Source organism: Miscanthus floridulus, chromosome 1 (genome assembly GCF_019320115.1).
Source record: "Miscanthus floridulus cultivar M001 chromosome 1, ASM1932011v1, whole genome shotgun sequence".
NCBI classification, from domain to species: domain Eukaryota; kingdom Viridiplantae; phylum Streptophyta; class Magnoliopsida; order Poales; family Poaceae; genus Miscanthus; species Miscanthus floridulus.
This window is the reverse complement of record NC_089580.1, coordinates 193,606,012-193,622,226: the sequence shown is the minus strand read 5'-3', so window position 1 is coordinate 193,622,226 and position 16,215 is coordinate 193,606,012. Positions and strand designations below refer to the sequence as shown.

At 45.5% G+C, this 16,215-nt stretch overlaps 2 protein-coding genes and 1 long non-coding RNA gene across 5 annotated transcripts; 2 read left to right on the top strand and 1 right to left on the bottom strand.

Annotated features, from left to right (window-relative positions):
• The first annotated feature begins 5,344 nt into the window (after positions 1 to 5,344).
• On the top strand, positions 5,345 to 5,698 carry LOC136469202 (DNA topoisomerase 2-like). Its single transcript, XM_066467494.1, has one exon. The coding sequence runs from the start codon at positions 5,345 to 5,347 to the stop codon at positions 5,696 to 5,698; it is 354 nt and encodes a 117-aa protein (XP_066323591.1).
• Positions 5,699 to 8,046: 2,348 nt separating this feature from the next.
• Positions 8,047 to 12,778, bottom strand: LOC136507432 (uncharacterized). 3 transcript variants are annotated; one of them, XR_010771748.1, is made up of 9 exons: positions 12,395 to 12,778; positions 12,221 to 12,304; positions 11,220 to 11,405; positions 11,028 to 11,067; positions 10,794 to 10,864; positions 9,912 to 9,984; positions 9,158 to 9,264; positions 8,652 to 8,820; positions 8,047 to 8,138 (listed from the first exon to the last, which is right to left on the bottom strand). It is a non-coding gene; the product is annotated as an uncharacterized lncRNA (long non-coding RNA). The 3 variants fall into 3 exon arrangements; XR_010771747.1 differs by having other exon boundaries at positions 8,652 to 9,264; XR_010771749.1 differs by having other exon boundaries at positions 8,652 to 9,264; positions 10,794 to 10,860.
• A 999-nt stretch (positions 12,779 to 13,777) lies between these two features.
• Positions 13,778 to 15,695, top strand: LOC136507423 (uncharacterized). The gene has a single exon (XM_066502154.1). It carries the CDS (start codon positions 13,814 to 13,816, stop codon positions 15,152 to 15,154), a length of 1,341 nt encoding a protein of 446 aa, XP_066358251.1. The 5' UTR covers positions 13,778 to 13,813; the 3' UTR covers positions 15,155 to 15,695.
• Positions 15,696 to 16,215: the final 520 nt, after the last annotated feature.

Below are 16,215 nucleotides of genomic sequence, written 5' to 3'. Positions count from 1 at the left end.
ATGCGAGATGTAGGGTTGAAAGGAAGAGCACATCGGACACATGTCAATTGTTGGGAAGATCACTTGTTTCATGGTCATCAAAGAAGTAAAATAGTGTTGCATTATCAACTGTCGAAGCCGAATACATATCCACCGGTAGTTGTTGTGCACAAGTACTTTGGATGAAGGCCACTTTGAGTGACTTTGGAATTAAGTTCAAGAAAGTGCCATTGCTATGTGACAATGAGAGTGCAATCAAGTTAACCAACAATCTGGTGCAACATGCAAGAACAAAGCACATTGATGTCCACCATCATTTCATAAGAGATCACCAACAAAAAGGAGACATTTGCATTGAGAGTGTAGGCACCGAAGATCAACTTGCCGATATATTCACCAAGCCATTGGATGAGAAAAGGTTTTGCAAGCTAAGGAATGAGTTAAACATATTGGATTTCTCAAATATGTGTTGATGCACTCCCTACTCATATGACATGCCTCTCCTTCGAGCAATCTAAGGTAAAAATTAATTGACATGGCATACATCCTTGCTAAGGACATGTTTAGTGCATCTAGTCATATTTTCAATCTTATTAGGACCTTTTAAATGGTTCTATTTTATTAGGCTCATTCATGAAAATCAAATGAATTTAATGTTTATATGGTATCACTATTGCTTCTATGCTTGATTTGATCTAGTGATAGCATATGACATGTTTATGGGCTTGTAAACCTAGTGTTTAATCTAGAAAATGAGCTCTAAGTGTTTAACTCAACATGGTACAAGATAACCCTTATTTGGAGGTGTGAAGAAGCTTGTCCTTGGATCAAATCGAGTTAAATATCTTTCGCAAATGATCTAGATTAGACCAAATTTAGGAAAATGATCCTCACCCCATTGATTGACATTGATAATCTCGACCCTACAAGTAATTCTATCTATATTTAGAACATTTGTGGTCATTGATGACAAAGGGGAGAGAAACAAAGATAGTAGTAGAAATAGTGCGAAATATCATAAAGGGAGAGAAACACAAAGATATCTTGACATATGACATAGGGGGAGAGATATAAAAAAGGAAAGGAATCAACTAAAATTTTGAGCACACAAGTAGGGGAAGCAAGCTCATGAACTTGTATGGTGCATTTGTATGTGCATTTCATATGTTTGCTTGCATGGCACAAGTATTCAATTTACACATCCATGCTTGTGTGATGAATGTTAGTTGTAAGATTGAATGATGAAATGAAATCGCTAGATAATTTTCATTTCCAAGCAAGTCTTTACAAGTGGTATCTTTTCAAAGTATGTTTCCAAGTGATATAGAACTAACCATGGTGCTAAGGATGGTATATTGGTGCACTCCGATTGGTATCACGCTTCAAAGGTCCATCTTTTATACCTTAGCATCATGTGGTAGACATTGACTCCTATATTTCCTATCAAAGCATATGTGCAAGCTACAATCCAAACTCTTAGCACATATGTAGGGGGAGCAATTGCTACCACTTAGGGTTCATAAAACTTGTCCATATTCTTTTACACATGGTAAATATGCTTGGGCAAGCAACATGGATTCAATTGAATTTTAATTCATATCTTTGTATAAGGGTTGTCATCAATTACCAAAAAGGGGGAGATTGAAAGCTCTAGTTTGGTTTTGGTGAATTGATGAAACCCTAAGTGCTAACCTAGTTTATCAAGTGATCATGAGATAGGTAGCACACTTCAAGTGGAGAAGCTAATGAAGATCATAACATGACAATGGTGATGGCATGACGATGATAAAGGACTTAAACTTGATAAGAAGAAAGAGAAAAACAAAAAGCTCAAGGCAAAGGTATAATTTGTAGAAGCTATTTTGTTTTGGTGAAAGGGGTGAAACTCGTATCGGAATGCGGTTATCAAAGTGCCATTAGATGCTCTAACTCATTGCATATGCATTTAGGATCTAGTGGAGTGTTAACACCCTTGAAAATGTTTGTGAAAATATGCTAACACATGTGCACAAGGTGATACACTTAGTGGTTGGCACATTTGAGCAAGGGTGAAGAAAATGGAGGAGATGCCAGCGTCGGTCAAGTGACTGGACGCTGGATCCAAAAGCACCGGACGCTGACTGCCTATGTCCAGTCACACTGACTAGCAGTACAGTGCTAGGGTTTATCACCAGACGCTGGGTTGTGTTCGGTTGAGGTGGACCGGATGCATCCGATTGAGGAAAACTGGTTTTTGACCCTTACTGTACTCGACCAGATGCTGAGGCTCCAGCGTTCAGTCAGTTTTTCCAGAGCGTCCGGTCAGCTTCGTAGCCGTTGAAATATGATGAACAGCGTTTGAAGCCAGTGACACATGGCATCCATCTGTGGACCGAACGCTGAGTCCAGGGTCCGGTCAGTTGGACCGGAGCGTCCGGTCAGAGCACAGTGTGCCCAGTGAAGGGGTACAACGGCTCTATTTCATGGGGGCTTCTATTTAAGCCCCATGGCCGGCTATGGCTCACATCCTTAGCCATTTTCATTGACATAGCAACCTTGTGAGCCTAGCCAAAGTCCTCCCACTCATCTCCATCATTGATTCATCATCATAGTGAGATTGGGAGTGAATCCAAGTGCATTGCTTGAGTGATTGCATCTATAGGCACTTGGTGTTCGTGTTTCACTACGGATTTCGCTTGTTACTCTTGGTGGTTGCCACCACCTAGATGGCTTGGAGCAGCGAGGATCATCGAGCGGAGGTGGTGATTGTCTCTGGCTCCGATCGTGGTGATTGTGAGGGGTTCTTGACCTTTCCCCGGCGGAGCGCCAAAAGGTACTCTAGTGAATTGCTTGTGGCTTGTGTGATCCTCATCTTGTGTTGGTTGTGCGGCACCCTATTGAGGGTTTGGTGTGTGAAGCCAATTAGCGTGTGAACCTCCAAGTGAGTGAATCGCCACAACGAGGAGTAGCTTGCCGACAAGCAAGTAAACCTCGGTAAAAATCATTGTGTTCATCCTTTGATTCCAAGGTGATTGGTCTTCATTGTTATTCATTCTTGTGATTGATTGGTTCACTCCTCTACACGGCGGTATAACTATCTTGATCACTCTCTTTACATTATCGCAAACTAGTTGACAAGCTCTTTAGTGTAACTAGTTGTGAGAGCTTGCTTGCTTGGTTGGTGTGGCTCTTTAGTTAGCCTTTGAGAGCACACTAACATAGGATAGTGTCATACCTCTTGTGTGAATCAATACTATCTAAACTAGAATTGTGGTAGGTGGCTTGCATTTTGAGTAGGCTAGCGCAACACTTGCTTCGCCTCATAATTGTCTAACCTTTTGTTAAGTATTGTTGTAGAAATTTTTATTAGGCTATTCACCCCCTCTGGCCATAAGGACCTTTCACCGGTGCAGAGCTGGAGCAGCCACAGTAGCTCGGAGGTGACCTGGCTTGCTTGGCATGGACAAGCAGAGCCAGACAGCAGCTCAGCCTCGGTGTGCACAAGAAGGAGCACGAGGAGAGGGAGTAGTGGGGCTTGGGCACAACAGAGCCATGTGCTCCCATTAAAAATTCGAACGCGATGCAAGCAAGGGAGTAAATGAAGCATGCTAAGTTGTTGCGCTATCACACATCTATTACATGTTTCACACCAATCCCGTGAAATTATAAAGTGGCCAGACGGGCAGCTGTCGCAGGTACGTTACCAACTTATCATAGGGACTAACACGAATCTTCAGTTAAAAACATGTCACTAGACCAAGGCTTTTCAACTGAGCGTGCTTCTCAGAATAAACACGTGAGTATATATATATTCCTATAGATGTTTCTATCGGTTTACTAATTTAGACAATTAGCAACATCTAGGCACATGGAGATTTTCAACAAAGCTCGAATTTAAATTAGCTTCAAAAGCTATATATATATATCGTTCTATTTATTAATGGATTTTATTTTATTTATAAAAGTTGCTTTTCATGCTTAATCTAATAGAACAAACCGTTCGCTATCTATTGGCTAGAATTGTCGTTCGACATTCCTAAATATCTTTATGCACTGAGTAATTTAACTTGGGCGATTATTTGAGTCCACAAAAGTGAATCACACAGGATTCACTTATCACTTCAAGTTTGTTTTAAATCAAAATCCGAGAATCTCGTTTTCAAAAAAATTTCTTAGGCTTAAATCTTGGTGCTAAACGAGCTCGTAATACCAGAGGTGTTACAGTTATGCAATGCTAGGACAAGATAGTGAAGGGGTTCTCAACGGACCGCCAAGAACTGCTAAAATCCCAAGGAGGAATTTTAGGAGGCTCAGTACTGAGGCTGTGGTAACCAAAAGTCAGAAAGCAGCACTTGGAAGCATTATGTTTTGCAAATATGTCAAGCAAATCTTGGTCAGTGCAAACTTGGATGTTCATCTGTCCCTCAATGTAGAAGTAAAACAATCTCACAACATCTCCATAATCTAAAGAATACTTATTCTCAACTTCAGCAACCAGATCTATGAAGTTGATACGATCAGCACCGACGACTTTGTTCAAGCTAAACCACTGAGCACGAGTATGGCGAGCAATTATCTAAATTTCTAGGTTGTAGCTACTAGCAGGGTCTATCCTACAGATGAACGACAACGAGTTCACATATATCTATCTATCTATCTATCTAAAATCGCACTATATCAACCACGACTACTACACCTAACTGACCACAATCACAAGGACCAAGCAATCAAAGCGGGGGAAAACCCTAAAAATGGCACTCACCCGTCAGGAAGCCAAGAAGGTCGGTCGCCCGCGTGCGCCCCTTTGTTCACGGCCATGTGCCGCCAATCCAGAGGATCCACAGTCTCTTCCTTTAGACCTCCTCTTCCTTGCTCCACTACCCCATTCCACGCCGCAAGCATGGGAGGATTAGGGGGTTCTTCTCTTCACGCCACAGCCGCAAGCAGGGCTGGATTGTCTTCTTCTCTCCTCGCTGACGCCGCTAGGGTGTGGGGAAAGAGGACTTGAGTGAGATGGGAAGAGCGAGGGATTAAGGTGGCGGTCAATTGTAGTCAACATGGTCTCCACCGCCTAAGGGCAACATGGACAATTTCACTGGTCGGTCCCACCTGTAAGGGCTACCAAACGGTGAAAAACAAACAGAATAAGGACGGAATAACTTGTAAGGCAAAGAAGTTTAGAGTAGTGGCACCTGTGTGCGGTCAACTTTTTAATGGCTTATGTGTAATTACAAACTTTTTTAATGGCACACAGGTAAAAGGCTCTATCAATAAACTAGAAGAAGGCCTAGAAACCGAGGATAAAATTGAGTGGAGGAGGGAAGTGATGAACAGTTCACGCGATTATCACAACCATTCACGCCTCTCCCAAACCCTAGCGCACACCATGCCCTGTCGCACCGCCCCCGAGCTCAACTCCGTCGCGGTCGAAGGCGGTAAGACTCTACAGGAGCGCATCCTCCTGCTCCCAGAGGACTACCTTGGCTCAGTGCAGAAGATCACACAGATGCTCTGGGTTCACGAGCCTAGTGCCATCGTTCCCCGCGCGGTCACATATGTACCAGGCCTCTACAGGATCTTCGACGAGAGGCTAGTGTACGCCGCCAACAAGCAGCACGACCCAAGCATGGACTCCCTCCGCGTGGAGGTCGACGTGGCCCGGTGCAGCATCTCCATTTATGATCGGAAGGCATCCCAATGGAGCTCGACCGGAAGGAAGGCTTGTATGCGCCGGAGATGATCTTCGGCCACCTCAGCAATTGCGACCAGAGTGTCGAAAAGAAACCAGTTGCAACCAAATCAAAGGATTTGACTAATATTGTTGTTCTTCTTACCTAAAAGACGGGAAGCAGCTAACATGACCATGAAACCGGTACACCCCAACGCAAAAAATAAGAATGAACTCAAAACTTATTAACTAAAACTAATAGTAGCATTTACCTTGCCTGAACTAATAGGAACATTAACTGTAGCATGAAAGGGATATCAAATGTTTCTCTATAGAGTCAATCTTACAAAAAAAGAATTAGTGTACAACTCTAAGTAGGAATCAACTCTAAGCTGTCGTTATCCTCGTCACCTGTTTTTTTGTTGTTTTGGCTCCCCTCATGACCTGTTTTTTTATTGTTTTGGTCCCCACTCATGTGTGTGTACAAATATCTGTCTTAGTAGTTAAGATGAGAAGCAGGATGAGAAGCAACTTCGCTAGGAAGCCGCTTCAACAAATCTTTTTGAACCTAGCCTAAAAATATTAGACTTTGCCTTAGGCGCAAAGACAAAATTGTGAAGACTCATTTGGATGGGGTACATAAAAATGTTAGGATGGATGTTTCTTTTGTTAAAAAGGAAAAGTTATTTTTCTTATAGCGCAAAGAACCTTCCTTATTCAGAACGTTCTTTATTGATATAATAAGATTAAGGCTATGAAAGCCAACAATGACAGGTATGATATACATACGAAAATGTTTGGGCTATGTCTACATGAATTGTGCTACTTGAGCAGAGACCAAAATTGGAAGCCTCATCATTTTAATCTAGCATTCCACTATGGTTAGTTTAAAAAAAAGAGCATCATCAGCAGGCTAAATCATTTTGTGAAACCTGGTTGGTGGTTGACTGAAAGAATTCAAAGAAGAATACGTAGCATATTTTTTTAGTGTGATAGGTTGCATGGAAGTCTCTAAATAACCAATTTCAGATTTGAGCGACGATCTAAAATAAAGGGCACTAACTAAAAAATAGATGTGAAGCATGTATTTTACCTTCGCAGGCTTACACCTTGAGGCCGAGTGATCCAAGCGATCCAGGCAACGATGATTCACTTCTTTAGCATTTGAATAGAATTAGAGTTTTCGTAGTCTTTGACAGGGAAAATGAAAGCACGTTGTCAAATGATATATTGTGCACTCACAGATTGCATAAATCTGTTAGTTTGTGATAGAGCACAGGTCTAAGCATTGGGGTAATAATCATATTAGACTCCAACAGGTGATAATATTTTTTTATCATAACCTGCTGATGCAATGCAACTTATACGCAACAATCTTATGCGATGACCATAAAGGAAATTACCTATCAGTTGGTAGAATTGTCTGAAGAGAGATCCTTTCCAAGCATTACATATAGCTTCTTCTGAGTTTCTGTACATAATAGAAACAAATATGCAGAGGATAATAATCACTATCGAGTATAGTAACTTTTAGTTGGTCAAAGTCTTCGTATGGATTAATTGCTGAAATTACATTCTCACTAATACCAACATTTAAGAATAAGAAAAATAACAGAGAACTTGCAAATGTCTCTTAACAATCAGATGCCACCAATAATGAAAATTAACTATTGACAAAAATACAACACGAATAATTGCTATTCATATGAACTGATCGAGTTTTATTCTCTGCATCACATTCTGACTCCCCTAGAAAAGAGGACTGGAGATAATGAGACTGTACCAGGAGAAGCTAGAATAGCTCGTTGCAAAAATATGCTGCGTGCCCATCAGATATGTTAAAAATGTAACTAGTTTTAGCAAACAATAGACATGTTTATGGTAAATAACATAATGAGAGTCACAGAAAATAAATAGAGGGAAAATATAAAAGTGCAAAAAAATGTCAGCTATTTGTTCTTTTCAAGGCATTATAACATTGAGTATTCTGAATTGGTGCTTTGGATGTATGGAAGTGAGGTTTGACATTCTAGATCATGTTGGATGTATGCGGTAATTTTTTGCCAGAGCTAATTTGGAAGAACACTAAAATTGTATGTTTGGAACTATTTATTGGCCCTGGGTCCATTTTTATGTGCTACATTGTTGTATTTGTAAGCTTTCTTTCTACAAATACTGAAACAAATAGGCAAAAAGTTCATCAAACCCCATATATCTCTTCTCTAGGGATACTCTTCACCAACCTCAAGTAATCAAAACGAAATTTGAGTAAACAACTTGCAGAAAACACTGCACTTCTTTGACTTTTGAACCTTTTCAAACACCAAACACCAAAAACAATTAGAAGGAGAAGGTACCAATGTTAATTGGCAGATCCTTCTTTTAACCTGTGTTTTGTCCAATGCAGGACCAAGATTTGTCCCCCGACGAGGTCAAAGCCTATTGCTCTTATGAATTCATCAATTACTCTCTAAGCAGTTTTGCATCCACTTTTAATCAAGCTGGTTCTAACCTGAAAGGAATGATGGCAGGTCCATTGCAATTAATAGATAGCTGACCAAGTTGACATGTGCACAACCAAAGGAAATTGAGAAGTCTATAAACATGAGCACAAGAAAAAATAAAGAACAATAATAATTGCAATAGGAAAGCATAACCTGTCTATGTAGTTTTTTTGGTTATGCAATGAGCATACAGAATGTTACCTGTTGACTATTTCTATTGTCCAAGAATAACGACAACACGCTATGGGTTGAGAGATGGATCAATATAGGACTGAAGTGTAAATGTTTAATTGCGCAATACAGGTATGAAACTAAAATGGTTCATGGATTTAGTAATATCATGAATCGAAGACCTAGGAAAAAAAGTATTGGGTCCTTTACTCATCCTTGACACAGCATAGCAATACAATGAAGAAAAGCGCTGACGTACATAGAAGAATCTCTAGAATAATAGACTATCCTTGGCATACACAAGGTCCTCAGAATATGTTCAATAAGCTACACAAGCATATGTCGCTTACATTTATGGTTATGGAGATCATGGTGGTCTCCTCTACTTCAGCCTTTTTGGGATTAGTTCATGACAATGGAGATCATGGTGGTCACCTCTTCTTCAGCCTTTTTGGGATCAGTTCATGGCAACCTTCATTAGTACTCCCTTGGATAAGCGCACAAAAGGATAGAAGAAGCCTAGGAAAAGTATACACAGGTAAATCTGAAGTGGGATCCAGCAGATATTGATCAATGACAAACCATTTGTTTCAAGGCTCCAATATGTGCTACTCCTAATGTTTGATTTGTCGATTGTTAATATCTATGGTACATTTTTTTTGACCGAAGAAGCTAAAGAGGAGAATGTTATTTACTAACATTACAGAATAGAGCAGTAAGTATACTTGAAGCAGTGATATTAATATACAAACACCAAGTCCACGACGAAGGTTCTAAATAGGCTGACTTTTTGCTATGTACAGAGAACCTGAGATGGTAAGGCAATGGCAGGTGTCTTTGAGTTGCAAAAGAGAACCTGAGACAGCAAGGCAAAGGCAGGTGCCTTTGAGTTGCAAAATGTAACCTTACGCGTCTGGCAAAAAAATGAAGCGGCCATGCCATCTTGTTCTGTGGCACCACTCCCTGCAGGAACATAATCAATCAAGAAAAAAATAGGGAAAGAATTTGTATCAGTTAATTGTGGCCATCCCTTTTTGTCCAAGAAAGCATAGTTTTAGCATAACTACAAAGTAAGGTTACCTATGGATATCGAACTAAGAATCAAACTGGTAGACAGGTTTTGGAATTAGAAATTAGCAATGTGAGGTAACTGCTGACTTCCTATGACAAAATAGGAGCATGCAAAGCACCAGAGGCTGAAATTTGTTTAAGGAATTTTCGCTGAATAATTCCAGCAATGGATATAATTCGGAATTAGATGGTCGCTGAGGTATCGACTGTGTCTCTGACATTTACTATTAATTAATAGAAAACAAATTACTCTTTAGAAGAATGTAAGCATGCATAAATTTGCTCTAGCCCATAGTAGAATATGAAGTTGGCAAAATAGAACCATATATTCTCAAAAGAGCGTAGCATATGCAATAGTAATCTACACATCATACAAAGAATTTGTGGATCACTCAAAAATATTAGGTTCGACACACCAACAGGATGAACCAATATTCAGACACCACCAATACAGTAGGTTTGGCCAATTTCGTTGGATCAAACTGAAAGCTATAGTAAATCACTGTAAAGACAGATATGCAGAAGTAATTCAACCGTACCTGACAATTCAATTACCAATCAGAATAGATGGAAGCCACATCCGTGCACATTGCCCTGGTCTGTTGGCTCTCACTACAAATCGAATAGGTGTGTAGATGATCAGTCCTTTAAATGGTTGGGCAAGTTAGTAAAAAAATTCATAGAAGCTCATATAAGGATAATTGACATAGCTGAGCCAATACTCTCTCCATAACTAAGCTGACCATGACATACATCTGACCTTTCATTATGACATTTAGGGAAACAAAATGTCGAATTTGAAGTACAGAAAATCTAATGCCGAATTGGCTCTTGGTTGGTACCAATAAATCAGATACGATAAAATTTCGCATGGTACTGCTAATAACTTGACTGATGAGAGCACATATGTAAAATTAGGCGGTCAATAAAATACAATATTGATGTACGGAACAAATGTGGCTCATAGGATATCCCTAACTCAATATCTTTGTAGTAGTTGAGGTTGGTCATTACCATAAGTATTACTTGCCCATGGGAAGCTAAAGCCAAATGACAGGAATAATTATTCTTTTTGGAACATTGCATATCAAGAAACTTTAACTCTGAATTTTGTGAGGAAAAATGCATGGCCATATAAACAGTTGCGTGCCCCCCAAATCTGACTAAATAAATTGGTTTCAATTCAAGAGCTAATGGATTCTTCTTAACGAAATGATACAGAGCTTTTCTGCGTTGTTTTGAGAAAAAAAAATAGCTAACTGATTGAGCTTTGGAATGGAAGCCATCAATTCGTGTAATCAGTAACCCATTTTATTCATAAATTTTTCCATGAGAACTCTTGAATCCTCTCTTTTTCTAATCACAGAAACACAGGAAAGGGAGATGGAGGGGAAAGTAGCTAGGGGGCATCAGACAGAGACCTGGATTCAGAAGGGTTGCATTCATGGCACTGCTTGAATCATAGCTGTAGTTCCCCTCGCCAATTTGCTGCCTTGGTTGAGGGATGTGAGAAACATGAGCGTCAAAGTTTAGACATGGTAAAATGATAGGAAATTTATAAGGAAAAATATTTATTGAGTTTCTATTTTTTAATACCCAAACAACTCAACTGAGATACTACATGAAATAGAGGAGCAATATGAATTGGAGGTTACCTTGTTTGCTAAATGTGAACTGAAGCACTCCAATTATACTCTTCCCAGTCGCATTTGTTGGCCATAAAAAACAAAAGGAACTATTAGGCTAGGTAAAATTACGGATAGAAAGACTAATGGAATTAGGGATCAATATGATATATCATGTGCAACTAAATAAAATATCATGGTCATAAGAGTGCTAACACATACGAGAGAGAAATCCATAAGCTTAGTTGAGTTGGTCTACTTTCATTGGTGTAGGTCTATATCAAGGCATACAAAACTTCACATTGTTGTTGAAGAGGCAGCCCTGATGCCAGAACTTCTACGTGGTTCCTATTCCGAAGCAGGCAGCAAAAACACTGCTCCATATTTCTTCAAGGCTAACCAAGAACTCTAAATCAAAAGGACAACAAAAGAAACAAAGTTAGCTCAAACCGTCGAAGACCGAGATTCACTATTGGAAGTAAATTGACATGAAGAAGCATGTCTACCTCGTATCCCTAGCGAGTAGGCAAGCTAGATAGTATTTAATGAAAACACATAGGACATGGTTGGTACCATATAAGTGTAAGCTGAATGCCTTATCTAGAAAAGAAAGGAAAATAATGAAAACACATAGGACAAAATACTTTTCCATCATAAACTGAAGGCAACAAAATATATGTTGACGTACATAAATTAGAAAGGCGCAACATGTAATCTGTTTGCCCTAAGATATTTTTGGGTTGTAGGCAGCGCCACCAAGTAAAGGAACACTCTATATAAAGGGCCTTATGTGAAATAAGAGGCAGTCTACAGCCAAGCCATAGTAGTAGAGTATTTGGGCGTAGCTGGTCAATAGAAGTAGGTAGTACTCAATATAGCAACCATTGTTAAGAGAAGAAAACCTCTAGAATTTCATGGTATCTTTAAAAAAATTATTTCGTCCTATTATCTTGTATTAAATACATCTACAAATATCAATGCATAATGGTAAAAAATATTTTATACTAACCGTAAACCCCTTAACCATGGACTTTTTTTAATGAATAGTGTGGTCTTTGAATGTTGTCTCGGAAAAGGACTGAGCACCTGGAACATTTTAGTATAAATTTGGTAAAAAATAAATAAATACAGGTTGGCTGGCTAAATACTAAACTAAATGTGGAATTGAAACAAAATGAATAGAGAACCTGTATAAATAAAATATGTCCAAGGGAACTGCGTACCTCCTGATAGTTGCTCAAATCATTGCGTCGACACTTCGTAGCTTCATTCCTTGTAAGCTGAGCGGAACCGGGAGCTAGGGTTTCCTGTAGCAAAGATAGGTAGGGTTTGTAGAAAAAATAGATAGGGTTTTTTAGCAAGCCAAGGAGAGGAGGAGCAAGAGAGAGCGGCTTCACCTGGAGCTCTCGCGCCTGAAGCCGTCACGTGAGGTTTGGTCGTGCCGGTGCGCCGCCAGCAGCCTCCGCGCCTGGACCCAGCCCGCGCCGACGGCCTCCACGTCGGGCGCCAGGGGGGCGCTCGCCCTGCACTGCGCCAGGGTCCGCCCCGCCCGCACCTGCCGCCAGCGCGGGGCCCGCCCTAGCTTGCGCAGCGCCGTGGGCACCCTCGGCCTGCGGCCTTGAGAGAGATAGCGTCGAGATCAAGAGAGGAAGGATGAATAGAGGAGTGGGGAAGGGGAGGAAGGATGAATAGAGGAGCAGGGAAGGGGAGGCGGGGGAGCGAGCTGCGGCGGCGTGGTGCGGGAGGAGTGGCGGAAGACGGGAAGGAGAGGCGTCGGGGTCAGGGAGGGAGCCGGTGCGGGGAAAAGCGTGGGAAGAAGAGGAACCAGAAGCCCGGATATATATCTGTTTCAATGGATCCAGATCGGTCAGAAATCGGATTCTGAAGAAGCTACCCCAAATCATAGGGAGGTGAACAAAAGCAGCATGAAGCAGGTAGAGCTGGGCACGGTAGAACCCGATTGAGCAGATCTGGTCCATGAAACCCGAGATCCAACGGTAGATTGTTTTTTGGGTGACGTGGACGATGGTTCTGTCGGAGGAGCATGTTCGGCCTGTCTAGTTAAATACAGAGCATAATGTAACTCTTGATTTTTTTTTATTGCGTCTCAATGTATGAGAGACGTTTGGGGATGTAGCGATGGCTCCCCCCTCTCCCACCTGCTCCCCCAACCCCAGCCTGCCGCAAGACACTCTAGCGACGGCAGCCACCAACCCAAACCACGCCGGCGGCTCTGGTAAGGTCCTCTCCCCTGACGCGCCCCCTTTCATCCCCTTCTCTGCCGGCAGGACCAAGAGCATGCGCTGGGATGAGATCTCCGTCAGTGACCGCTCTGACGACGAGGAGCCCCCCTACCTCCATGCCGCGCGCCGCGCCATCTCCGTCACTCCGCCCCAGGTGACCTCGGTCCGTGAGGAGGGCACCTCCTCCGCCGCTGCCGTTGCAGGTCCCCCCATCTAGGGAGCTGACGGAGAGCGTGTGCCCAAACGCCGCCGCCAGCGCCGGCGTCGCAGGAGGAGGCGGGTTGCCGCGAACGCGGTGGAGCGCGTCGTACAGCAGCGAGCTCCGGTCGCTGCGCCTGAGCGAGTTCCCGTCCATCAGCGCCTGGGGCCGAGGCGCCGGGCGACTGCTCCGGACGCCGATGGCTGGCAGCATGTGCTCCCTCAGCGCCCCGACCAGCCGACGCAGCCGTCGCAACCGGCTCAGCAGCGCCGTGGGGCGGCCGGCGAAGCTCGCGGCACCGGTCCGCGTCAGCTTCCTGCCGAGGTCGACGGGCGCTGCCTGAACTGCCTGTCCACGGCTCATCGCGTCGCCACATGCAGGCTTCCCAGACGGTGCTTCAGATGCCATGGCTTCAGCCACTTCGCGCGGGACTGCAAGAGGCCGCGACACGTCGCCGGCGTCGACAACATTTCGGGCGGAGGCCCGACACCACGGCGCTCGCCGGACGGAGGGGCGCACATGGACCGTCGCCGCCGCACTCGCCAGGACACAGCTCTGCAACCGCCTCCGGCGACGCGCCGTCAGGGGCACCCGCCACCCGCCCCAGGGAGTCCTGGTGCTACATCCAATGGGACGCTGCTCTGGACAACGCAGAGGCCAGCCTGCGGTTTTCCGTCGTCGCCCAGACCCGGTGCGGCATGACCGGCATCCCAATCGACACCGCCAGGGAAGCCATCGCTGCCGCGGCGGATGTCCAAACCGATGAGATCGTCCTGAGGCACTTCTACCCGGAGAACTTCATTGTCATCTGTGCGTCTCAGGCGGTCAAGGATCGAGTGCTCGCGGCAACACCATTGCCGCTGGGAGCAACCTCGCTGGTGCTGCGTCCATGGACGCGCCTAGCGCATGCGGACATGTCGGTGTTGTTGTACCGTGTCAACCTCGTGCTGGAGGGGATTCCGCCCCACGCATGGAGGGAGGACACCGCGGCCAAGATCCTCGCACCGTCGTGCTGGGTACAGAGCGTCGACGAGGCTACGGCCACGGGCAGTGACCTCTCCATGTTCAAGGTGACCGCCTGGACAGCGCATCCGTCCACAATCCCGCTGATATGCTGGCTGGGTATAGCGGAGAACGAGGCGCCGCACTGCTTCACCGCCGGCGGACCGCCGCTGCCGCCGTACCTGAGGGAGAAGAAGCTTCTTGGCTACAAGGTCCTCATCGACATCAAATCCGTCGCAGACTTCTCGTCCAGGCCGCCTTCGCCGGACGGAACGCCGCCCTCCGACGACAGGGATAGCGGCCACGACGGTAACCCGGACAACACACACTTCAGTCGGGGAGCAGGGCCCCAGTTGCACGGGTTCCAATGCTCGAGGGGCGTCATCGACGGCGGGTACGGCGGCGCTCCGGGGTGCAATGGCGGCAGCGGTGGCCACGTTGGCGGACGCAGCCGCGGCCACACGGCGCCCGTACCAGGCCCCAACGGCTCCAGGCGGCCTCCAATCGGGGCTGCTGCAGCGGGCCCGCAGCGTCACCACTCACCAGCAACGTCAGCCGCGCCGTCAAAAACAAAAGAAGCGGAGCGCAAATCCCAGGCAGAAGGCAGTTTGGAGACCGAAGACTGCTCGCCAGGAGGCTGGAGCGCCGGTCCCACTGCAAATTCAAAACACACCGCCGGAGATCACGGTGCAGGCGCATCAGACGTCACCTGAACCCCAAACTACCGGCGCCAAGATCGTGGACGATAGCCTCATTGTGTGCTTCGGATCCTTCTCCTTCGACACCGTGAGGGGCCACGATGCGGATCCCATGTTTCTGGAGGCAGCGCCCAGGCCTCAGGCGCTCCCCGTGCTCCAGCCGGAGGAACCGAGAGGGCCGGAGCCTGCCTGCTACAGCCCAACGATGGGGATCGGCCCAACAACGGAAGTCCAGGAAACCCCAGAGCAAAACAGGGCTGTGTAAACAGCCCACATTGACGGGGTCGTTAAGGGTGTGGACGTTGAGCCCATCTCATTGCCTGCATCCAAGAACGGGAGCGGCGCAAGCCCGGACACTACCCAGGCTGCGCGACCGGCTGAGGAAGCGGTCGCCACGGACTGCCAGGCGGCGGCCAACAGTGAGAAGCAAGGAACTTCGACCGGGGAAAGACTAAGGCCCGTTTGGTACCGCTCCTCACACGGCTTGTGAAGTCGTTTTAAGGCTTCACCAAGCAAACGCTCTTAAGTGAGCGGCTCCCACGGATGATTTCCGGTTTATGCGCTCTCACATGCCAGTGCGGTCCACTGGAGCAAAAAAAAAAAAAAAAAAATCAGCTTACATCGGCTCCTGTGTCAGACCCAGCAGCTAGGGTATCTCTTTACCCCTAAAGTTCACAACAAATTACAGCATCTGTCATCGTCTCCCCAACCAACCTTATCTGCTCGTTCGCAGGCTGAAGCCACACGGTGCGGAGAGAAGAAGCTCCGTCCTCCCTCCATGGATGCACGGCAGCCCGAGAGGCAAGATGGTGAGGGGGTTCTGAAGACCGATAGATCCGGCGGCGCTGAAGATGGATCCAGCAAGGAGGGTACGGAAGGAGCGGCGGCGGGAGGCTTCCGTGCCCTCCTCGCTGGAGCTGCAGGCGACGCCGTGGGCACCGACCCCATCGGCTGGCCGCCGGGCACGGTCCGGGCGGCGCCCCTTGGCCGGGCGTGGCCCCAGGAGGTGGCGCGTGGCTGGGCGGCGGCGCATGGCCGGGAGCGCCCCCGGTTGGCTGCGCCTGGGCGAGCGCGGG

What these genes read in the sequence shown, in the direction of transcription:
- LOC136507423 (XM_066502154.1), top strand. Translation starts at nt 13,814, where the DNA reads ATGCAGGCTTCCCAGACGGTGCTTCAGATGCCATGGCTTCAGCCACTT.
- LOC136469202 (XM_066467494.1), top strand. Translation starts at nt 5,345, where the DNA reads ATGCCCTGTCGCACCGCCCCCGAGCTCAACTCCGTCGCGGTCGAAGGC.